Source organism: Mirounga angustirostris, unplaced genomic scaffold (assembly GCF_029215605.1).
Source record: "Mirounga angustirostris isolate CCGP_5_RB_7025 unplaced genomic scaffold, mMirAng1.0.hap1 SCAF_11, whole genome shotgun sequence".
NCBI classification, from domain to species: Eukaryota; Metazoa; Chordata; class Mammalia; order Carnivora; family Phocidae; genus Mirounga; species Mirounga angustirostris.
Genome location: NW_026991719.1, coordinates 96,315,499 through 96,340,813, shown reverse-complemented (window position 1 = coordinate 96,340,813; position 25,315 = coordinate 96,315,499). Strand labels below are relative to the sequence as shown.

The 25,315-nt window shown below is 43.2% G+C and overlaps 1 protein-coding gene across 3 annotated transcripts in view; it reads right to left on the bottom strand.

Annotated features, from left to right (window-relative positions):
• Positions 1 to 25,315, bottom strand: part of DOCK11 (dedicator of cytokinesis 11) — a 192,094-nt gene that overhangs the window by 118,698 nt on the left and 48,081 nt on the right. For all 3 annotated transcript variants that reach the window (XM_064574500.1, XM_064574498.1, XM_064574499.1), the window contains exons 2-10: positions 22,576 to 22,692; positions 22,402 to 22,491; positions 21,902 to 21,984; positions 20,594 to 20,663; positions 19,882 to 19,977; positions 6,062 to 6,196; positions 2,974 to 3,151; positions 2,502 to 2,581; positions 576 to 659 (exon numbers count right to left, since the gene is read on the bottom strand). In XM_064574500.1, coding sequence (XP_064430570.1) covers positions 576 to 659; positions 2,502 to 2,581; positions 2,974 to 3,151; positions 6,062 to 6,196; positions 19,882 to 19,977; positions 20,594 to 20,663; positions 21,902 to 21,984; positions 22,402 to 22,491; positions 22,576 to 22,692 — 933 coding nt within the window. The remainder of the gene's footprint in view (positions 1 to 575; positions 660 to 2,501; positions 2,582 to 2,973; positions 3,152 to 6,061; positions 6,197 to 19,881; positions 19,978 to 20,593; positions 20,664 to 21,901; positions 21,985 to 22,401; positions 22,492 to 22,575; positions 22,693 to 25,315) is intronic.

Below are 25,315 nucleotides of genomic sequence, written 5' to 3'. Positions count from 1 at the left end.
ATTTGATCAGAAAATAGGGAATTAAATATGAGCCGCACAGATCTTAGTACAAAGGGGGCCTCACTCTCATGAAAGAGGGTGAGATACACAAACACACATAAGCTTTCCACTGAAAGTGGGATTAAGCCAGACATGAACGTTATCCCAGTTCCAAGGCCTCCATCAGGAGTGGAAAATAAACCACATTCTTCATATGCCTTGGTGTTCTTTATACTGCAGATACTCGCTGCTACTCGATCACACTGTATTTAGTGGGTTAAAAGCGCAGGAACCAACTTTAAACAGTCTTTCATTTATTTCTTTTGAGGAATGAGATAAGGTGAATAGAAATATAGGGAATGGAGGGGAAAAACAAAACAAAACAAAACATGTGCATTCAATCCCAAACTATTTGCATCTGTGCCAGTCTCCTGAGGGAAGTCAGTTAGGCTACCTGTTCGAAGTGAACATGATGAATATAAAGCAATAGGTATCGCCCAGTGGTACAGAAATCAGTGATTTTAACATTTCACAGACATTGTTCATCTAAATAAGCAACAATTCTATGATTATTTAAAGAAATATATCATTAATACCTGGACCTCCGAATCAAAAGAAAAGAGATTCTGTCTTCCATCCCCTCTACTGAGTTTGTTTAGCTGTTCAGTTTCTCTGCCATACTAAAATTAAAAATACACACACCAAACATTACTTCACTTCCTTCAAATGAGTATTAAATAACATTTATTTTATTTATTTATTTTTTGCTCTGTACTTACGATCACCTTTTTATTTTAAAAAATACAACTTTAGGGCAGCCAAATGGAAGAAATGCATAGACAAAGTATGGGAACAGGGGCACAGTGCCTTCATGCTCTCTCCAGGCATGCCATACCCCAGCATGTCAACGTGTTCACCAACCCAGTAAATAACATTTAAATAATTAGTTTGTGCAGGGCACCTGGCTGGCTCAGTCGGTAGAGCATGAGACTCTTGATCTCAGGATCGTGAGTTCGAGTCCCACCTTGGGTGTGAAGATTACTTAAAAATATCTCGTCAGGGAAACCACCATCTGACAGATCTTCAGAAATATACTACTCCCCATCTCCATTTACTTAAGATGGATAAAAAAACGCTTGCTGGGTGAGTCACCATCACTAGGACCCATGATAAGCTACAGATCAGGTTCTTACACTTTCTATGTGTCTCTAGGACATCAAGAATATTGCTCAGCCCACCGGAGTATAAAAAAAAAAAAAAGGAATCCAAGAGATTTGAATGCAAAAGAAAAATAAATGACGAAACACTCTCTCTTCCATAGTCAGCGTGCTAGCCATGGGATATTATACATAATTCTGATTCCAACACTTTAGGAAAAACATAGTGGACTGTAGAGCCTAGAACGTCAAAGACTCAGAAAGGATATATTAACATCAACAAAATCATGGAAAACCTAGATCAGGGGATCATGAGTGTGTTCCTAAGTTTTGGAAAACTATGAAGTTTGAGGGGGGTAATTTTTTGTTAAGAGAAGGATAAATTTAAAGTAGAAAAAAATTAAATAAAGTAGAAAAAATAACTTCTGAGCTTGTGTAACTTAGTAGTCTAGGAAGAGGAACAAAGTAAAAAAATATAAATAGGTTTAATGAGGATTTAAATGAATAAATGGGTTATAACCTTCTATTCTTCTATAGTATAGAGTCCACATAGTAAAATATGTAACCTATTAATGGTTAAGATATGTAACCTATTAAGATAGGTATGATAATCGCCTCTACATTTTCTAAATTAGCTCATTTCAAACTCCAAAGAGCAGAGTAATTATCACAAATGATGTCTGGTCACCAAAATCTTTTCTTTCTTTTTTTTTTTTACGATTTTGTTTATTTATTTGACAGAGAGATAGCGAGAGAGGGAACACAAGCAGGGGAGTGGGAGAGGGAGAAGTGGGCCTCCCGTGGAGCAGGGAGCCCGATGCAGGGCTCGATCCCAGGACCCCAGGATCATGACCTGAATCGAAGGTAGACGCTTAACCGACTGAGCCACCCAGGCGCCCCTGGTCACCCAAATCTTTATCTGATGAAATTATTCATATGTATATACACATATGTATTTACACATAGACAGAACATGCGATTTTCATATGAAGTTAACATATGCAAATCATTAGACTGAACATCATGTTTGATCTGTATCAATAGCCCCTTGAATGAAGAATATTTACTTTATGGATGACATATAGTAATTATGCTGAATAAGAAGGAACATCAATAAAGTCACAAAAATCTGAAAGCACCTTCTGACATCTAGAAAAAAAAAATAAGATTTTCCAAACTGTTAGCTGGCCCTTTAAGTCCAACTTTAGGAGTATAACTTTTCTCTTACAATCTCTACCTGTTTCACTAATTTGCTGTGGTTTTTAACTTAGAAATGACATTGCCAAATGGAATCCAGCATTAAAACTTTAATAGCGAACCCTGCATTGCCTCAGTTGAAGGCAAGTTGCCATAAGAAAGATGTACCTTCATCAGTTCCGGATGCATGCTCCTTTCCAAACTGGCCATGATGTTCTCGGCTTTTCCTTGGCTGCTAGTTTCATCTTCTGCAAATTCATTAAAAGCAGATGTTCCAAACCATGCAGACCATTACTAATCACCTAAGAGGAATATCCTAACTATCTCTCTCACCCCATCCTCTCCTACTAGATTTACTGCAAAGAATTTTGATTATGAAAGCACAGGGAAAACTTTAACGGGCTTTTGACAATCTGCCATGAATTCCCTATCCGTTTGAGTCTGGTTATATTTCATGTGTCAGAACCCATGAAGCATCAACTCTTAAAAAAAAAACCTACCAAGCTCCATAGTTATTTCTAATGAGGAAGTAGGTCAACCTTCAAGATTAAGAATTCTGTATTCACCCTACACAAAGGACATTCCCGCAGATTAAAGATAAGAGCTTTACCTCGATAATGAATCATTTAAAAATTCTGACCTTGGGTTGTTTCTACTGTCTCCTTTTTCTCTTGCACTAAACTGTCGGTATTGATCTGAATAATCTTTTTCAAAGTTAGCAACCATTCCTCCATTTCCTGCTCAGTTTCAGCAGCCAAATAATGGCTATACTTATCTAGCATCTTGAGTTCAAATGCGTGACGGCGCATTTTGGGGCACTAGAGAGAAAAAGAAAAAGCATGTGTTCAGTTAGTTTAGTTACCCTTTCAATATTAGACTTCATTCGTTTATTTATTTTTACCTCAGCTCAGCACATACCCAGGTCAATACTGTCATGAAAGAACTGCTTCTTTCAACAAGAAATAGAAACTGCCAGACGATGAAGGACTGTGTCAAACGTACCTCTGTTATTCCCCTCACTACTGAGCACAGTGGTATATGAACAAAGTTGGCATGAGGTACTACTTGTTGACACAGTATTATCATGTAAGGCCCTTTCCCATCTTCCACATCTAGAGAATCCAACTGCCACCATAAAAATCAGCAAATGTTTGTAACAATTTCTACCCTGTTGCAAGTTGGTCGTGGTATTTGTAGATTTTCAAAATCAGCCCTTGAAAACAGGCTCAAATGGGATTTGAAATAAACCTGGTACTTGTTTCACATCACACCATAAAACGCACTACCGATAACCAAGTTCGCGGTACCATGCATGATATGAAGTGCATCAAATTAGCACAAAAGAAGACTAGAGTTGGATCACATTACATGGCGACTCGCAGTAAAAAATATGGAAATGACCCATGCTGAACACTAGCACAGAAGGAAAACAAAAGCAACCTCCTTTGCTCAAACATGATGACGCCTTCTTTTACACTACCACCTTCTCTGTCGTGACAAAAGAAATGACACACTCTCCCCTCTCCCAAATACCTCGGCATTAATTTCAAGAAAGGCTCGCGAATCCATAATTTCCCACTACATGGCCATCACTCAAGAAGGAACCAAGAAAGATCCTCCTTCTCATCTTCAAAGTAGAGTAAAGGATGAAATTAAACGGCTGTAGCAAGTCCTCAAGATTTATATATTTGAAAATATTTGGGAGGGGGAATCATAAATAGATGGAGAAAGCAGAGGCAGGGAACACTATAAAGGAAAGGCAAAATCCGGACTAGACTAATTGAGAAAAGCTGGGAATCGTGTGCCCTCTTTCTTCCAGTAACATAAGAAAGCTGTTTGTTTGTTTGTTTATAAATAGTTATATATATTTTATATTTTATATATAAACTTTTCTATTATATATATATATTTATGTTATATATTTTATATATATTTATATATTAAATATATTTATAGTATATGTATTTTATATATTATATATATGAAGACACCTTTTTTTTTTTTTTTTAAAGATTTTGTTTATTTATTTGAGAGAGAGAGAACACATGAGAGGGGATAGGGTCAGAGGACGAAGCAGACTCCCTGCCGAGCAGGAAGCCCGATGCAGGACTCGATCCAGGGACTCCAGGATCATGACCTGAGCCGAAGGCAGTCGCTTAACCAACTGAGCCACCCAGGCGCCCATGAAGACACCTTTTATTCACATAGATCTTTATTTTTTTTAAGTGTTTTTTTTTTTTTTAAGATTTTATTTATTTATTTGAGAGAGAGTGAGATAGCACCAGCGGAAAGAGAGGCAGAGGGAGAGGGAGAAGCAGGCTTCCCGCTGAGCAGGGAGCCCGATGCGGGGCTAGATCCCAGGACCCTGGGATCATGACCTGAGCCGAAGGCAGATGCTTAATGACTGAGCCACCCAGGCACCCCTTTTAAGTGTTTTTTATTCAATCCACACGGCAATCTCATTTGAGTGGGATTAATAATAAGTGGGATTCAGTGGAATTGACAATAAGATTCATGTAGGACAAGTGCCCTGAACCAGCACCTTCCACCTCCCCAGCAGCTAAGTGCTCCTTAAAGTCAGCCATGCCACCCAGGCTCTGTAGTGATGGCTCCTTCTCTCGGCCAGTGGACTTCCTATTTAGATCATCGGCAAACATTTGTTAAGCCGCTCCTGGGTGCACAACACTGCTGATTATTACAGGGGACACGGACATGAGTAAGACATGGTCTCCAGAATCCCAGAAGGAATATGCAGGATGAACCACAAATTGGAGTATGATTTCAGTCTAGGACGGAGGAAAAAGCAAAGTGGTGCACAGGGGAGGGGGAGCTCCCTTCCATGTGGTGGACATGAGGGTGAGGAGAGAAACAGAAAACATCTCATGGCATAAGAGCCATTTGAACGGAATCTTGAAAGATAAGGTTCAAACAGGAACAGAAGGGGAAAGTGTACGCCAAGCAGAGAAACAAGTGGAAGAAAGGCAAATACACCTAGAGTAGCTAGAGCGCAAAGTGTCTACAGGGTACGGGGGGCATGAGGTTAGAAGGTAGGCTGAGGCTAAATCACCATGACCTGCAAGGTCATGGTAAGAGCTTTAGCTCTCCCTCTGCAAGATAATAAATCAAGAACCAAAAGGTTTTTTTTTTTTTTTTTAAGATTTTATTTATTTATTTGGCAGAGAGAGACACAGTAAGAGAGGGAACACAAGCAGGGGAAGTGGGAGAGGGAGAAGCAGGCTTCCTGCAGAGGATGGAGCCTGATGCGGGGCTCGATCCCAGGACCCTGGGATCATGACCTGAGCCGAAGGCAGACGCTTAACGACTGAGCCACCCAGGCGCCCCAAGAACCAAAAGGTTTTAAGTAGACAAGTGAAGGACCCCAGCTTTGTCTTCGGAGGATGGATTACAGTAAGGCAACAAATCAGAGGGCAGGAAGGCAAGACTAGTCAAGAGAGGACAAAAGGAGAACCAGAGGAAGGGCAGTGGGAGTGGAAAGAAGGTAAGAGAGCAAGAAGCACTGTGGAGCCCAACTCCAAAGGCCTGGGTAAACACTTGAATTCTCGCACAGAGCGAGAATAGGGCGCTGGGGAGGATTCTAAGGTTCCTAGTATAAATGTTTTGGTGGGTGGAGATGCCATTGACCACGAAAGAAAAATGCGGAGGTTCTTAATAGTTGGTCAATAACCCTCTTCAAGAAAGAGAAGAAAGGGTGATTTCGATAGCCCTACCTGAACAACGTCAATGCAGGCGTCCAAGTAGATGCAACCTTTAGATTCTTTGGAGTTTTTCTCATCTTTGTAGGAGTTGAGAATGTATGAACCGTCAGGAAGCTGAGTCAAGTAAAAATACCGTCTCTTGAATACCTATAGGGGAAAGACCAGCAATGATACATTTGTCTGAACATTTAAACAGCTTCTCTGCACGAAAAACCTTCAAGGGCCTGCCACAGCCATTATATCTGGACAATCTGCACACACCTCTGAGAAGTCATTAGGAATTACAACTACCTTCACTTTTTAAGATGAAAAATTTGAAGTCAAGTGATTTCCCTCTCAGTTCATCTACAGAAGACGACTTTTTAACACTTTATTTTTTTTAAAAAAATTATTTATTTATTTGACAGAGAGAGACACAGCGAGAGAGAGGGAACACAAGCAGGGGGAGTAGAGGAGGGAGAAGCAGGCTTCCCGCGGAGCAGGGAGCCTGATGCGGGGCTCGATCCCAGGACCCCGGGATCATGACCAGAGCTGAAGGCAGACGCTTAACCGACTGAGTCACGCAGGCATCCCCATTTTAACACTTTAAAGTTGAGAAAGCATTTTTGTATCCGAGTCACTGTCCGTTTCACTATTGCATCCTCTTCCCATTTAACTGCAAAACCATGACTGGATTCTTATTTCATTCACGTCACTGCGCGACTCCAAGTATAAGTAGAAAAATGTTTTAGATGTTTGAAAAAAATAAAAACTATACAGCTAAAAAATCAAATCAAAAGACAAAATATATATACATACTCATGCCCCATCATATATACTCACCTCACCCGCACCCCTCACTGCCCTCACCTATGCGGTCCCATGCCCCCACTTCTGAAACTCCAGCTAATAGTGCACTCCCAGGGAAACACCGAGAGTCACTGGTTGCCTTCCAGTTGTCACTGAGTGCCCCAAATGCTGAGATTTGAGTCAATAAGCCCACTGGGATTGTGCCATCCGTTTGAAATTAGGCATTCACAACAGTGAAGGAGGAATCTGTTGCTACAACTCATAGCGAAACCCACAGGAAGGAGGAAAAGGAGGAAGACTGCTGGATTCATTCATGCTAGCCCTCTAGGCTCCCCTAGAAAGTCTTAGACCTGATCTAAGACATTAAATGGGGAATTTGGAGCTCTCTGATGAGCCTATGCTTCTTTTAATAAGCCACAGACTGGGTGGCTCAGTCGGTGAAGCATCTGCCTTCGGCTCAGGTCATGATCCCGGGGTCCTGGGATGGAGCCCAATCTTGGGCTCCCTGCTCTGCGGGGAGTTGGCTTCTCCCTCTGCTCCTCCCTCCCTCCCACCGCCCCACCCCGTTCATGCTCTATTTCTCTCAAATAAATAAATAAAATCTTAAAAAAAAAAATAAGCCACAGACTGCAGACTGTATCAAGCATCTGTTACAGTAAAATTCCCCCAGATGACAGAACTAAAATCGTTTCAGGGTGGGAATGGAAAGGGACTAGGACATAGGCTCTGGGTGATGACTGAGGAAGCGCTTTCCTACGCTTCTTGTCTTACAGAAGTTGGCTTTAAGATTTAAGCTTGCCACTTTCAATCACCCATCTGATTACCCAGTATGATCTCAGACTATTTTAAGAAATTTAATTATGGAAAGAGTATTATTTGGCAGGCTCATTCTTGAAAAGGACTTAATTTCTGGCAAAGTATCTGAAATATCAACAATCTATTTTCCATAGCATGAATAAGCAAAATATATACATGTTAGACAGCATTTCTTTTTAGGAAAACCAGGAAAGAGAAATAATATGCTTGTAGTTATTTTTGACTTGTTTCAATATCACTGATTTTGGAACGAATGACAAAAATATACCAGTGTGAGGAACACCCTAACAGGTTAGACTGGTAAATGCTACAGCTCCCATTTCAGGGAGTGGCCATGTGGCTTTGTACGGTATCAACAGAAAGGAGTCCAAACAGAAAATATCACTTTGTTTTGCAATGCCAATCAAGTGAATATTACTATATAGGTACAGAAAATGTGTGTGATCCCACAGTATGAGGATGTATACTCCTCATTATTTGATTCACCCACATTTAAGTTTCCTGGAGCTATAACTAAAGAAATCTAGATTCACATACAAGGAAAATGCTAATCATAGTGCTGATTACACACACACAGAAACATACAAATACATACACACAGTTGAGTCTTGGACAACATGGGTATGAAGTGGACAGGTCCACTTACATGTGGATTTTTAAAAAAATACATTTTACAGTACTGTAAACGTATTTTCTCTTCCTAATGACTTTTTTTTTTTTTTACAATTTTGTTTATTTATTTGAGAGAGAGAGCATGGGTGGGGGCGGGGGGGTAGTGAGGGGCTGAGGGGAGAAGCAGACTCCCCGCTGAGCAGGGAGCCCAAGAATGGGCTCGATCCCAGGACCCCGAGATTATGACCTGAGCCGAAGGCAGATGCTTAACTGACTGAGCCACCCAGGCGCCCCCTCCTCATGACTTTCTTAGTAACATTTTCTTTTCTGTGGCTTACTTTATTGTGAGACCACAGTATATCACACATACAACATACAAAATACGTGTTAATCGACTGTTTATGTTATCCATAAGACTTCCGGTCAACAGGTTATTAGTAGTTAAGTTTGGGGGGGGGACTCAAAACTTATATATGGATTTTTCAGCTGCGCAGGGGGTCAGTGCCCCCTAGACCCCCACATTGTTCAAAGATCAACTGTGTATGTTTGCTTGTTTTCGTGACAGTGGTTCACATGTTATTCAAATGATGGGACCAGACAACCTAAAATTACATACTGTGCCCAAATGAACAAAACACCCCCTTTTGGAAGTTATTACAGTAGTTACGCATGGCAAAAATTCAGATACATTTTCCAGGCAAAAATTACAACCAATTAGAATCTGACTGCGGCCAAACCTAAAATTCAAGCCCGATCGACTTGCAGAGCCCAGAGCCAGCACCAAAGAGAGTGGCAGAAGAAGGCAAAACACAGAGCAAAACATTTGTGGCACAGAGCCAAATTCGAGTCTGTGAAATTTTTTTCATGCCCAGCTGCCTCACCAAGCAAAGATGTTCCGTGGTAGCCACCACTTCCAATAACAGCAAAGCACATCACTACAACAGAGAGGGGAAGGGGTCTGAAATTAAATCGCTTCCTGTAATATTGCAGTTATGTCTAAATGGGACACTGAGGTGGGTAGCTCATGAATCTGGGGAGAAAGCAGATGCCTGAAAGTCACACGATCCGGATTCTTTTTTTTTTTTTTTTTTTAAGATTTTAATTATTTGAGAGACAGAGAGAGAATGAGAGAGGGGAGAGTCAGAGGGAGAAGCAGACTCCCTGCCGAGCAGGGAGCCCAATGTGGGACTCGATCCCGGGACTCCAGGATCACGACCTGAGCCGAAGGCAGTCGCTTAACCAACTGAGCCACCCAGGCGCCCCTGCTGTACCTTTTTTTAAAGATTTTATTTATTTATTTGAGACAGAGAGAATGAGAGAGAGAGAGCACATGAGAGGGGGGAGGGTCAGAGGGAGAAGCAGACTCCCTGCCGAGCAGGGAGCCCGACGCGGGACTCGATCCCGGGACTCCAGGATCATGACCTGAGCCGAAGGCAGTCGCTTAACCAACTGAGCCACCCAGGCGCCCCCACGATTCGGATTCTTGTCCAGCACTCCTGCTCACCAGCCATGAAGCTGTCCTCAAGACTCTGCTTCTCTGCTCCCTCACTTGTAAAACGGGAGCGGGCCAGACCATTTTTTCATGCTCTACAAAGAATTTTACTGAAATTGAACAAATAACACAGCGGCCTTCCCAGTCTAGGGGCCACCCTCCCCAAGCAATTTCTTACAGGCTTGAAACACAATTTGTACGGTGAAGGAATTTTAAGTCATTTCCACAGAAATCAGACTCGGCCCCCACAACCGATCTGTGAGATCTCTTCTCATTCTAACAGTCTAGCATATACGTTGGGTTTCATCTTCTGGGAAGCTGTTAAAATAATGACTACATAGAACAGTGGCGATTACTCTGTATCATACCTCTCATCTTGAAGGCCTCGAGTCCTTTGTAACCAACAACTAATTCTTCTAATGTCACTGGAGATAAGCATCATTATCCACATTTCACTTAACAGCAAACTGAGAGACCAAGAGCTCACTCAAGTTCACACAGGCAAGTCAAGGATAGAACTAGAATCAGAATCTGATGAGGATGACAAAGAGAATCTTGCCCAAACCTTCCAATGGCCTCCCACCTAAATCCACAAATCCCCACCATAGCCTAAGATGGTATACCTGTTCTAGCCTCAGCTTACCTCTTGGACTTTATTTCTTTTTTGTTTTTAAGATTTTATTTATTTACTTGAGAGCGAGAGCAGAAGCAGGGGGAGTGGCAGAGGAGGAGGGAGAAGCAGACTCCCCCTGAGCAGGGAGCCCAACATGGGGCTCAATCCCAGGACCCCAGGATCATGACCTGAGCCGAAGGCAGACGCTTCACCCACTGAGCCACCCAGGTGCCCCTCTTGGACTGGATTTCTTATCATGCTAGTCCAGCTACACCGGCTTACCAGCTGCTCCGCTAACACCCCAAGCAAGCGCCTTCGGGTCTTTGCACTTGCTGCTGCCTTGGCCTGGAATGCTCTTCCCTCCACGTATCCTCAATGGTTCACTCCTTACTGCTTTCAGGTCTTTGCTGAAATCTCACCTCCTCTGAGAGGCCTTCTATGACCACATGCCCTCCATCACGGCACACTATTTTATCTTTTTCATATGGCAATCACTATCTAAATATAACTCATTCATCTGTTTAGTTGCTCTCTGTCTCTTTTAGACTATCAAGGTCCATGTCTTAACCACTGCTATATCCCCAGTCCCTACAACAGTGCTTGGACTCAATAAAATTTTGCAAAATAAATGATGAATGAATGAATAATTCATTCTCCAGTTCAGATTCTCTAGTGGTTTCATCCAATAGGATGGTATTTCTCTGTAATGTCCATATTCTTCTTCCTCCCCCTCCCCTTTATTATTTTTCCTAGATGGTGGACACAGCTGAAAATTTCCCCGCCTGACTCGATGAGAAGCATGGATCCTGATGAGTGGCCCACTCAGACCACCCAGAAGAATAAAACTGAGGGAGCCAAAGGAGGTAATTCTCTGGAATCAGGTCCTGCCAAGTCTCCTTAAAACCCTGAGCTGCCTGGATGACAACCTTTTAAATATTTACCACATGACCCTTTCTGGAGCAAGAACAAAGGCTTTCTGTCACTCTGTTGAATCAAAGTTGGAAGGGAGGCAAGTTTGAGCACCACGTATCCTCAAATTAGGAGAGCCTTTTATCATCTGATATAACAAATCTCGAGAGGGTTCACCTATGTGTGTTACCTAGAGGGTAAGTGTTCACTGCTAAGTTACATGAACCAGGAGCCCCAGGAAAGAACGCTCTGCAGGATTTAGTGAAAGTAGGCAGGCAAAGTAGGTGGGCCAGGAGCAACGCAGGAATGGGGCAGGAACAACTAACTTGATTCATGTCTCAGAACAGAAAACAAGAGGCAGCGAGAAAAAGGAGAAAGCAGGAGAGCAAGAGACGTCCTGGGTCTCAGAGCTGTTCCAAGCAAAGATGAAAGAAATAATAGAGAAGAAAACCCCAGGACTTATCAGAAAACCAAGTTGCAGTTAATTATACCAGAATGTCAGGAACGTCATCCCACTGAAGAACCCCTACCAGTACGTTGGCAACCTAATCTACCACTTATCTCTCTTCGCTATATCGTTTTACAGTTCCACCAAGTTTTAATATATCACACAGGTTTACGTTCCGGGAAACCGGTGAAAAATCAAATAGCTTTTTTTTTTGAGAGAGAGAGCGTGTGGCGGGGCGGTGGGGGGAGGCTGCAGGGGGAGAGGGAGAGAGAGAAGCCTAAGCAGGCTCCATGCCCAGCACGAAGCCCGATGCAGGGAGCCCAATGTGGGGCTCAATCTCACAACCCTGAGATCATGACCTGAGGCGAAATCAAGTCAGATGCTTCACCGACTGAGCCCACACAGGGGCCCCTCAAATAGCTTTTCCTAAATAACTCCACCATATGAGGGCACTGGAGATTTTTTTAATTATTTAGTTTGAAGCGAAGTCCAGAAGGAAAGGTCTACAATTCGCCCTTCTCATTACGACAGACTATTTTGTCAGCTTGATTTCAGCATGTCATGGCCCTGCTCAAATTTTCAATGACCCTCCCTCACCTACATGGCAGGGCTCACATGACTGATCCCACCTTTGAGGCGCTCCCACAATCCTACTAATAATATAATACAAATGGCTGAGATCCATGGAGTGGTGACTACCATCCATCTCTGGCTTTCCTCATCCTATATCATTTAATCCTCATAATGACCTTGTATGATGATTACTCTTATCATCTCCATTTTACAGAGGAGAAACTGAGGTGCAGGGAGATACGAACGGACCAAACCAAATTTATCCTCTCATGACTACCCAACTTCATCTAACACACCCGCCGCCCGGTACCTACTGCCTCCAACACTCACCTCCTGATTTTCTCCCTTTGAGACCCCACCTCCTTCAAGTTGCCTTTTCTGACCTCAGATCAGAGTGACCTGGACTCATACAGCACTTGGTCTCTGTACCATCTTTAAACAGTGTATTATTTTTTTAAGTAAACTGTATGCCCAACATGGGGCTCAAACTCACAGCCATGCAATCAAGAGTCACACGCTCTGCCGACTTAGCCAGCCAGGCACCCCTAAACCGTTTTCATTTTGTGTCCCAGCTCCCCGAAGAGGTTTTAAGTTCTGCATGGGAAACTTCTCTCTACCCTTTGCAACACTAACACCTTGAGTTAATAAGTATTCAGTACATATTTGGTGATGAATTCATTGATTCCTCAGAGTGTCTGGCACATAAACAGCCCCTAATAAATGGTTTTAAACAGTCACCAAGGGGGGCGCCTGGGTGGCTCAGTCGTTAAGCGTCTGCCTTCGGCTCGGGTCATGATCCCAGGGTCCTGGGATCGAGCCCCGCGTCGGGCTCCCTGCTTAGTGGGAAGCCTGCTTCTCCCTCTCCCACTCCCCCTGCTTGTGTTCCCTCTCTCGCTGTGTCTCTCTTTGTCAAGTAAATGAATAAAATCTTAAAAAAAAAAAAAAAAACAGTCACCAATGAATGAGGAGAAACTAAACATAAAAAACAAATTAGGGGTGCCTGGCTGGCTCAGTTGGTTAAGCGTCTGACTCTTGATCTCAGCTCAGGTCTTCATCTCAGGGTCGTGAGTTCAAGCCCTGTGTTGGGCTCCACGCTGGGCGTGGAATCTACTTAAAAACAAAAACAAAAACAACAAAAACAACAAAAAACAAAAACAAATTAGTGAGAAATCCCTTACCCATAAAGTGACTATAATCTGTTCGTTAGCTGGGAGAGACAGTCTGGTAGACTTGAGAACACAATGCACTAACCTATAAAAAATGTTTAAAAAATTTCTCTTCATATTTATTCCAATAAACATAGTGACCTTGGCCTCCCCAGCAATTATTTTAATATCATGTGTGCTGTCCTAGGAAAAATTCCTTGATTTGTTGTTCTCCTAACACAGAAGGGAAGAAACCCTCCCGTAACAGTCAAAAGAATAAGTGAGGACTGTTTGACTCGGGATATATAACAAATGGCTCTCTTTTGTGCAAACCAAAAGGGGAGGGGGCAGCAGAAGTGAGTCATACATCAAGCAGTTGAACTTACAACCCCGATAACATACCAAGACACTTCAACATTTAATTGCTGGGAATGGGGAGGAGGAAGCTAGAGGAATGTGACCAAATGGAGCCAAGAAGAGGCATAAAGGTGAGTGTCCTGGGGGTTGGCCAAGAATCTGCAACAGACTTTTTTTTTTTTTTTTTAATGAAAAACCACCCTCAAGATCAGACTCTTCCTTATTCCATAGATCATTGTATCCTTTGGGAAAACTAGCTCTGAGCGCCAGGGGAAGGTCAAATCAAATATCCTAGCTATCTCACCTTCACTGATATGGAAAGGAGTTGAAAAAAGCAGAGGTTTCCAGCAGCTACTTGAGACTATAAATGAACAGGTTTCTGTCAAGACTGGCATTTCTGTCTAAGGGATCAATAAGTTCATTCTCTAGGAGATCTTAAACTGCTCTCCAAAACTTTCCCAGGAATTGCAGACAGGCAATGGGGTGGGTTCTCATTAACTAAAAAAGTACAAATTGAGGAAATTAATCACCTACGGCAAGGCTTGCCTTGTTTTAACATGAACACCAGGAACAAAGCAAATCATAAGCTCGGGGTACAATAGTCACTGCTTATAGGACAACGGTCGGAGCTTTTGCAAATGCTGCACGACACCAGCGTCCTCCTCGGTGAGAGGAAGTGACCAGCCACCGAAAACCGTGGCTTGGGCAGTAATGCACATCATTATCAGCTCGCCCGGAGCCTGGGTTCCTCACGACCAATTTCCCAGCCAACAACAGAGAGGCTCGGCCAGCACCTCTGGGGAAATCGTGACAATGGCAGAGAATGATGCAGACTATCTCTTAACAACTGACCGGAGCTGGTGGAAAGGCGTGTAGGGGGGAAAAGGGCAAATTTGTATTCCATAAATATGGGCTCTTGTCATCTTCCCATATGAAGAAATCAGCTTAGCTCCTTCACCAGCCCCTTTGCCCTAGAGCCCATCACTATCAACTTGAATGTTCTTGCAAAACTGTCTGGCAGCTAGTGAGGAAGGATTCACTCTCTAAAGCAGCCTATATATGAGTTACTGTGGCTACATTATTTATGTCACATTACAGATCATGTGGTTGCTTTCTCAAAAGGCCTTATAAAGTAGGGAGTCTTCTGATTCCCTTTTATCTATTGGACTTGGCTCAGTGTTTTCTAACCCTCTTTCCCTTTGCTTTTTTTCTTTCCACCTTCTCTCATGACTCCATTTCTCCCTCCCGTGCCATTAGACTCCCTTATTTCTGACAGTCAAAGAATCCAGAAAAAAGACTCGGCCTTGTTTATAGAGACAGTTAGGGGTGCCTGGGTGGCTCAGTTGGTAAGTGTCTGCCTTCAGCTCAGGTCTTGATCCCCATGTTGTCATTGGGCTCCCTGCTCAGCAGGGAGTCTGCTTCTCCTTCTCCCTTTGTCCCCTCCCCCTACTCCTTCTCTCTACCGCTCCCTCATTCTCTCTCAAATAAAATCTTTAAAAAAAAAAAGACAGTTAAGTTGCTGTCCATCAATTCAAATTTTCCAAAGGACTGATTCTACATAATTTTTTTAAATCCAGAAGTTTTAAAATGAATAAAGACCCTGAAATTGACACCTCCCTCTAAGAGGGATCCAGCTACCCTACCTTAATGCCTGTCAAGCCCTCAACCCCAGCGGGATCCGCAGGCCAATGTCAAGGAGGCACAGATAAAATAGAAGGGAAGGCACATGGCTCCCGTAGGCTGTTATCTGCTAGTGAGTCATGATGAATACCGAGATCCTTCTGTTGTAGCTTCCTGGTTAGCCCACTGTGGGCTTGAGGGGCTATCAAAGCTTGAATTTTTCTGACAGCAAAGGTTCTTGGCTCTCAACTCTGCAAGCTCTAGGCCTGCGGTGCTCACCGCTAAAGCTCCCAAAGCTTCTCACCAGTGTGGGCTGGATATCCCAGCACGCAGGGGACTCCAGATGCACCAATGGTAAAATTGCCCCCGGTATCAGGAAAATGACTCAGATTATAATAGCATGCCCGACTCACCTTCCCGTTCGCTTATGAGACTCATTAATATTCTTCACAATGAAGGCTAACATAACAGGAACAAATATAGAAGAGATTTTCCTCTCAAAACGTCTCATGAACCGTCAGCCCTTTGCCTCAGTTCCTCCGTGTCTGCCTTTGCCAACTCTCCAAGAGCTGGGTCAGCTGCTCCCCCCACTGTTAGATTTAGACTCTCTCCTAGGTCTGAGCCAGTCTAGGCCCATCACAGGAAGAACATGTCTGATCCCCCCACCTGAGGGTGCAGGCCCGAGTCCCCCAGGGTGCCACAGTTCACAGGCCTGGACTTCCGCTTTGGCCCTCACTCCAAGTTCTCCAGGCTGGCCACTACAAAACCCACACCCAACAACCGCACCCCCCCCCCCCCCCCGGCCATGGCCCTTCTCCATACAGTCACATGCCCTCTGTTTACATAGAGATGGCATCATCAACACTGCGAGTTTCAACCAACTTCCACAAGGCTGAATTCAGGAATAGTTAAAACACAATCTTAGAGGAAAACAGAAACATCTTGGCAAAACCCCTCAGACACCTTTCACTGAGTCTGGCTGAACCTTCTTCCCTCTCTTGCCCATCCCAGCTGTGATTAATCCTGAAATCTAATACCACTGCTCTGGCTTAGGAAGTAAAACCGGAAGAATATGGGATGTATATTGAGCTCCCAGAAATCCAAAATGGAGAGCCACAGTCCATAATGGAGAATAGCCGGGATAAATGAAATCCATGACCAGGCACAGTTCCCAAATCTCATTATGGCCTATTTCACATTATTCCCTACACTTCGACTTATTCTTATTTTCCTTTCTTTGCCTACTGTTTGGTAGAAGTTTTAAAAAGAAAGTAAGTGGTTTTATGCTATTTGAATTATATCTCACTAAAAAAAAAAAGAAGAAGAAGAAGTGGCCAAGACATGAATAGCTGGGGATGAAAGAAGGCAACAACCCAAAGAGCCTAGCAGAGTGACAATTAGCTAGAGGCGGGCAGCAGTGTCCCCTTCAGCCGGGCCATGTGGTCACCAAGTTGCCTCAGACCCCACCACTCGCTTCATGAATTTATGGCTCCTGCCTGGCCCCCATGAGTGGTGGCGTTCGCAACCTCGGGGATAGACAACACATAAGCTAAACAATCAATCTTTGACTACTTGACTGAATTCCTTTCCTCCTGTCATTGGAACAAATTACCATAAACTCAGTGGCTTACAACAACATGTATTCTCCCCCAGTTCTACAGAGCCCAAGTCTGACAGGGGTCTCGCTGGGCGAAAATCCAGGTTGTAGCAGAGCTGTGTCCCTTTCTAGAATCTCCAGAAAAGAAGCCATTTCCTTGCCTTTTCCAGCTTCCAGAGGCTGCCTGCAATTTCCTGGCCAGTGGCTCCTTCCGCCATCTTCAAAGGCGGCAACAAAGCATCTCTCTCTGACCCTGCTTTTGTCCTCCCTCCTCCTTCCCGGACTCTCGTCTTCTGCCTCCCTCCTTCCACTGACAGGGACCCTTGTGATTACACTGAGCCCACCTGGATAACCCAGGCTCCTCTCCCTATGTGCTGATTAGCCATCTTAACTCCCCTTTGCCATGTAAGGAAGCATTTACAGGTGTTGGGGATTTGGATATGTCCATCTTTGGGGGGGGCCATTATTCTGCCCACTGCATGAACCAATCTTTTTTTTTTTTTTTTAAAGATTTTATTTATTTATTTGACAGAGAGAAACACAGCGAGAGAGGGAACACAAGCAGGGGGAGTGGGAGAGGGAGAGGCAGCCTTCCTGCTGAGCAGGGAGCCTGATGCGGGGCTTAATCCCAGGACCCTGGGATCATGACCTGAGCCAAAGGCAGACGCTTAACGACTGAGCCACCCAGGCGCCCCTGCATCAACCAATCTGTGTCTCGCAAATTATGGAGGAAAATGTAAAGCGTGTACTTCTTACAGGCCACTGTATTTTGATTTATAATATATGGGCTCATAAAAGGTTGTATGCAAAGCAAATTCTATTTTAAAAGCATTAGAGTCATTTACTACTGAAAAGAATCCCGTGGTGAATTGTTTTTGTAAAGGTATTAATTCCCCGATGTCTTGTTTCTCTGAATCCAGATTTCCATACATTATATTCATGTTGGGCTACAGCCTAAGTATGGAGAAAACACTAATATTTTGAGTATGCTGGGAGTGGAGTCAAAACCCACAGAACCATTTGCTGGCAATCTGCACAGAATTACAGTCTTCACACCTGCATTTCTGAACCTGAGAATTTTTTTCCCTAAGATTTTATGTATTTATTTATGTGAGAGACAGACCGAGCACAAGCAGGGGGAGGGGGAAGGGCAGAGGGAGGGGCAGAGGCAGAGGGAGAAGCAGACTCCCTACTGAGCAGGGAGCCCTACGGCGGACTCAATCCCGGGACCCTGGGATCATGACCTGAGCTGAAGGCAGACGCTGAACCGACTGAGCCACCCAGGCGCCTGGCTGAACCTGATTAATTCTGATAGGAAATATATTATAATAAAGCCTTGAGTCTCACTCACTCAGCTAGTCGGCATTGACAGTGGGCTGGTGAAGAAATTCATGTCTGAATTTGGGGCCGTGTGACCTTGAGTTAACCATTAATTTCTTTGTGCCTCATTTCCCACGTCTTAAACTAAGAATAAAAATAGGACCCCTCTACCCTCTATCCTAGGGCTGCACAAGAATTAAATGAGATACAGAATACAAAACAGCCAGTATGGTGCCTGGCACATACGAAGTCCTCAACAAATGGATTCATCACCGCGGGCTAAAGCCCATGGTTAAGTGCAGGAGACACACAGGAAGCCCCCTACGACTTGGACTGATTGTTCTCAGGACTTGGAAATGAAAGTGAGAACCGGACATAGCCACTCAATGGAAAGCAGCAGGCAAAATATTAAATTAAGATAAAATTGGAGCCTTCTCTTGATAGACACCCGTAGTTTCTGCTTGCAGACTATGTGAAAGATAGAATGACCTTCAATACTTAATGGAAGTGTGAATCATCCTCGGCAAACCACATGATCTTATATTGGGTATCTGCAAGAACAGTTATATTTGATATGAGAGCATACTCTGTTTTTCTGCTCAGAATCTTGAAGTAGCTTGTTAGTTTTACCTTTGGATTTTAACAGCTCTTCACAGCCTCTGAAACAAAAGTCAACTTCATGCCCCAGGCATTAGAGACCCTGCGCCATTTCCCCTCTCTCTCTGTTTCTACCTTTATCTCCTACAAACCCCGTAGACAAACTCACTATTCTGCCCCAACTACAAAACTCAGTAATTCTCAGACAGCGCTAAGGCTATACAGCTTTGTACGGTAGTAAATCTGGTATGTTTCTTATCTCATCTGGAGACCACTGGAGGCCAGGGACCTCATCTTAGACATTCATAGATTTCCCCTCAGTGCCCAGCATGGAATACGCACCTAATTAATAGTTGCTAAATAAATGGACTACCTTATCCTTCTATTCATTACATTCATCTCCACATAGGAATAGGAACCTGTGATGCCCTTTTGTTTCAATGTCATTACCTTCATTTAACTGACAGCCTCCTTCCTGAAGTTTTTTTATTTTTAATTGAAGTACAGTTGAATGACAGCCTCCTTTTTAAACTTCCTGATTCAGAATAATTACGTTTCTTTAAAAAGTTACACTTCTCAATTATCCTGAGGTTGCAGAGTTTTTAAATTCTATACAGCTGTGAGAATCCTCTCAGTAATGATTTTCTTTTTTTTTTTGCTAGGGCTCACTGTAAACTTTTTTTTAAATTTTTTTTATTTATTTGAGGGAGAGAGAGCACAAGCAGAGGAAGGGGCAGAGGGAGAGGGAGAAGCAGACTCCCCACTGAGCAGGGAGCCCGATGCAGGGCTCGATCCCAGGACCCCGGGACCGTGACCTGAGCCGAAGGCAGACGCCCAACCGACTGAGCCACCCAGGCGCCCTGTAAACATTTTTTTAAAGCAATATTTTTTCCACGCACGTTACTCACGACAATATCCGAAATAACATAATAACTACTTCTTACCTTCATGGTGACCGTGATGGTACTATTTACATTTGCTTTATGCAACCAGCCTTGTTTTATGACGCCACCCTTCTGAGAACACAGCGAAGAGGAATCCTGAAATAGGGCAAAAAGCATCAGTGAAACAGCCAGCCATCTAATCAAACTTTTGGGGGACACGAACTAGGCCCTGCCCCATTTTCTAATTAAAGCATTAAGTCCCCCACCGCCCCCACAAAGATGCCTGATGAAACTTGAAATTGTTCACTAGGGAAAGTAAGGCTCTGTGCCATGCACACAGCAGGTACTCAGTATTTACTGAATCTTACGGGCTGTCTTCTGGGAGAGTCTTCTGCATTAAGTAAACCGTCAAACTGCACCTCAAAATGTCACAGACATCCAGGCCATCTGTCCCAAGAGGGATCCATGATGCAGGGGGTTCCAGATGACTCACCATTGCCACATGCCCAGCACGGGGAAAACCAGCCCCACAGGTGTCTCCCACAGGTGGGAAAACATGTTTATATACAAATCACAGCCCATTTCACTTGATTTTTCCTAAACTCCATTTGGAAATGCAACAATTTTTTTAAGATTCTTAAAAAACACGCATTAGCTTGAAAGCCGGCCACCGATCACTCGAAAACCATTCTGTCCCTCATCTTTTTCTCAAGGAAATCTCTGGCAGCAGAAGCGACCGTGAGGACACCAGCACCGTGGCCCCCACTTTTACCTCGTCTTTCTCACAGTCCTCGTCAATCTCAAATACGTGACTGGGAATCTTTTCTGGTCGCAGAGATTTGCTGAAAACGCAAGAGAATTATCTCAGATACTGAAGAGAACACACACAAAAATAAATAAATAAAAGCAAGATGAGTAGACTTTTTTACAACCGAGATAAACGCCAAACACGAGGGGGATAAATTCTTTTCTCCTTTCCAAACTCAGGGTTGCCCCTCTGAGTAAACTTACAGTACCTTTTATATAAGGACTCCCACATGTGCAGCCTGCGGCAAAGCTGTAACTAAGCGCAAATACTAAGTCAGTCAGGGAGGGCAGAACTGCCAGAGAATGCGGGCCAGAGTTGTTAGAGGGAGCAGAAGCTTGTCTTTCCTCAGAAGGAAAAGCAACACGGTGTAATTCTGGCTCTTCCATTCGTCTGCTGTATAAGCTTGGATTGGTCAGCCATCTTGGGATTCAAGTTTAAAGGATGTCTTTAGGACTCTTTTCTCTTCTAGGGAAGTGCTTTGAAAACTACAAGAGGCTACACAATGTCTTATTTCTCGAAAACATTTCCCAGATGATAGCCTATGAGGTTAGTAGGACTATAGATGGGGAAAGGGATAACAGGGAAGCTCAGAGAGATTGAGTGACTGGCCCAAGGTCATCCAGCCAGTAGGTGGCAGAAATAAGACTTGAACCTCAACAAATAAGATTTGAACTGGCTCCTGGACCAGTGTGCTCGCGGCAGTCCATCAACTCAACTGAAAGAGATATGCTTTTGTCAGGGGATGTCTGGGGTCATCGAATTGAACTGAGTGCCTTCTAGCATTTTTTTTTTTAAGATTTTATTTATTTGAGAGAGAGAGAGAAAGAGAGAACATGAGCAGGGGAAGGGGCAGAGGGATAAGCAGACTCCCCGTCGAGCAGGGAGCCCGATGCAGGGCTCAATCCCAAGACCCCGAGATCATGACCTGAGCTGAAGTCAGACGCTTAATCACCTGAGCCACCCAGGTGCCCCCCTTCTAGCATTTTCATTGACACCACTGGAAAGTGCTCACTACATTATCCAGAACTAAAAGATTTTATGGTCAATATAGATGCATCAAAGCCAAAAAGCGAACTCCTACATTTTTGAAAGAATTTCAATGCGCAAAGTGAAAACATATTCAATTGTCCAAAATACATTTACCAAACAAGCCAGCTGCCTAAGGCCTTGTTTTATCATAAATTATCACTGAGAAGCTTTATAAGTGGTAAGAAGAAGGTAAAACGTTGAGTAACTCTCCTCTCAAAGGTTTCCCTTGAATTCTACACTTACCATGGCAACATTCGAAAGTCTCCAGAGAAGTCTTCATACTTGTAGTTTACCACATGCCAATCTGTGCTATAGGTTTTAATACACTGAAAGAAAATAGGAATCTTTAATTTGAAATATCACACAAGTATACGTATATCCAGTTTTTTAAAGTCTGGTAAAGGAAGCTGACAGACTTTTAAAAATCATTTGGAAAATGTTGGTACTGGGATCATCCATTGGGGATTAACATGGTCTCCCTAAACTAACTGGCAACAAAAAATCCCAATTCAGACACACTTTGGAACACTCTAACTCCAAGTTCAGAGAGTAGTCAAATCCCAGAGAGAAACTAAGAACCCATGCTATTTGTCACAGTAGTTAAGCTGTCTCCTCTCTACCACATCATCTAGACTTGTCACGGAGGTCCGCTAAGTTACAGTCATTTTATTTCCTGTCTACACTAAAGGAAGAATATTTTTTTGAATATAATAATGTTCCACTGTTGCCTTTGAGGGTCTTACCTCTTTGACAAACAAACTTTGGGCCCTCTTCTCAGCATCTTCTGGTACAGTGGACTGCACTGTTCTGCGCTGACGACTTATCACCGAGATCTAGAAGACAGGGAACATTCTTGCCGTAAGAACTAGCCTGGAAAGTGTGAATGTTTTCCTTTAAAGCAGTGCTTGTGAACTCACAGAGATATCTTCCATTGGAAACATAAGCAGGTCTCTGAGGGGGTCGCTGTAAATCTGGGTTTTCCTTTGGGTGATAACATTCTCATAGTCCAAGGGCTCAACAATTTTGGTCTTTTCCTTAATAAGAGACAAATACAAAGTTAATACGGTCAAAGTCATAAGATATAAATTCCTGTCCATGTGCGAAAGACACCTTATTTCACTAAAGAAAGGACTGTTGACGGCAGTGAGCACTTGGGACACTTTCACAAGAGAAACATCCTCCATAACGAGAAGCGCAGACGCCAAACACATACAAATACACACACAGATCTCTCCGCTAAAGCCAAGAGTTCTAGAGAGTTAGCCCTGTACCCTGCTTTTCCACGTGCCTTCCAAAAATGTAAGGTAAAACAAAAAGTGGTCTATTTGGAACCCTGTCAGTTGATTTTTAGAGAATTGGCTCTGTTCACTGGGTAACTGAAGATGAGGAAGTATCGACATTCGTGTGCCTGGTGCAGGCAGAGCCTGGGCAAACGTGGGTGCTGGAGGTGCTCGATCCACTGGGCAGAGCATGAAAGGGTGGGGTCCTAGGTGACGAAGTCAGAGGATCCCTGACAGACTGCCGGGTGACCTGGCCACTGAGAGTAGGGCCCCAGCCTGAGGCTAAGGTTACAAGGAGCAAGGTCGGCGTCTGAGAAATCCAGGATATGATTTATTAATAAGAGTAACAAGAGTGGGCATTTACCAAGCCCTTTCTGTATGCTAGACACTGTGGCAAGTGCTTTCTCTAGATTTTCTCACTTAATACTCATAACCACCCTCGGAAATAGGCTTGATCTGGGGCGCCTGGCTGGCTCAGTCCATAGAGCGAGAATGAATGAATGAATGAATGAATAGAAATAGGCTTAATCTTTGTCACCATTTGACAGATGAGGAAACTCTGCACTCAACTCAACACTAAGTAACTTGTCTGCCTTCGGAGCTAGAATTCAAACCTAGGTCTGTGACTACAAAGGCTCAGTTCTTTCCACCTCATGTATCGTTTTCTCCCCCTCAGAAATACCCAAAGCTACGAATATGCAAGACACTGAACTTGGAAGAGGATCCCACCACCTACCTTCCTATCATTTTTTTCTTCACTGAACTTATCACCATGTGATATGACACCTACTTTACCTCTCTTCCTACCTGAGGGCGGAGATTTCCCTTTATTTGTTCACTGTTACAACTCCAGCACCTACAACAGCATTTGGCACGTGGTGGGCATCCAATCATTAATTGTTGGATAAACTCTGAGATATTCAGATTCAACCAGAGCTATGTTCCAACACACTATTCCAGACCAAGGTGGGTGTATATTAATGCTTCCTAATAACAGTGTTTTACTAAATCAAATTAAAATTATTTAAAATTTTTATTAAAAAAACAACATAAAGAAAACTTAAATAAAAGATACACTGAAACTTAGTATCATAATGGAATCAGAATTACATTTGCGTACATAGTACTTGAGGCAGTCTCCGGTATAGCGTATCCACACAATCCTTTGCGAACAGGTTTTTTTAAGTTTTTATTCAAATTCCAGTTAGGTAACATACAGTGTAATATTAGCTTCAGATGTTCAACACTTCCATACAACACCTGGTACTCATCATAAGTGATGCCCTCCTAATCCCCATCCCCTTTTTCCCCCCACCTCCCCCCCACCTCCCCTCCGTGTGTTCTCTAGAGTTAAGAGTCTATGTCTCGGTTTGTGTGTCTCTCTCTTTTTTACCCCTTGGCTCGATTGTTTTGTTTCTTAAATTCCACGTGTGAGTGAAATCATATGGTATTTGTCTTTCTCTGACTGACTTATTTCACTTAGCATAATACTCTCTAGCTCCATCCATATGGTTGCAAATGGCAAGCTTTCATTCTTTTTGATGGCTGAGTAATATTCCATTGTGTACACAGACCCCATCTTCTTTATCCATTCATCTGTCGATGGACACTTGGCCTGCTTCCATAATTTGGCTATTGTAGATAATGCTGTATAAACGAGAACAGTTTTTATACCTGGTTCACAAGTAAGTCACAGCTAGATCCCAGTTCCATATCTGAAGAGCATCTCAGAGTTTCCTCTCTAAGATTACTTAGAAAGATTAAACTACTCTAATAAACATCAGTATTCAACAAATCTAAAAGACCCTAAAAAAACAGTACGGAAGTTCCTCATGAAATTAAAAATGGAACTACCATATGATCCAGCAATCCCACTTCTGGGTATATAGCCAAAGAAAACAAAATCAGTCCCTCAAAGAGATATCTGCACTCCCATGTTAATAGCAATGTTATTCACAAGAGCCAAGATATAGAAAAAAAAATTAAGTGTCTCTCAACAGATGAATGGATAAAGAAAATGTGGTCTGTACATTTATTGAAATACTATTCAGCCATCAGAAAGAAGGACATCCTGCCATTTGCAACAACATGGATGAACCTGGAGGGCATTAAAGTGAAATAAGCCAGACAGAGAAAGACAAAAACCACAAGGTATCATGGATAAAGATCTGTCTCTCTCTATCACACACACACACACACACACACACACACACACACACACACACACACAGGAATATTACTCAGCCATTAAAAAAAGAATGAAATCTTGGGGCGCCTGGGTGGCTCAGTTGGTTAAGCGACTGCCTTCGGCTCAGGTCATGATCCTGGAGTCCCAGGATCGAGTCCCGCATCGGGCTCCCTGCTCAGCAGGGGGTCT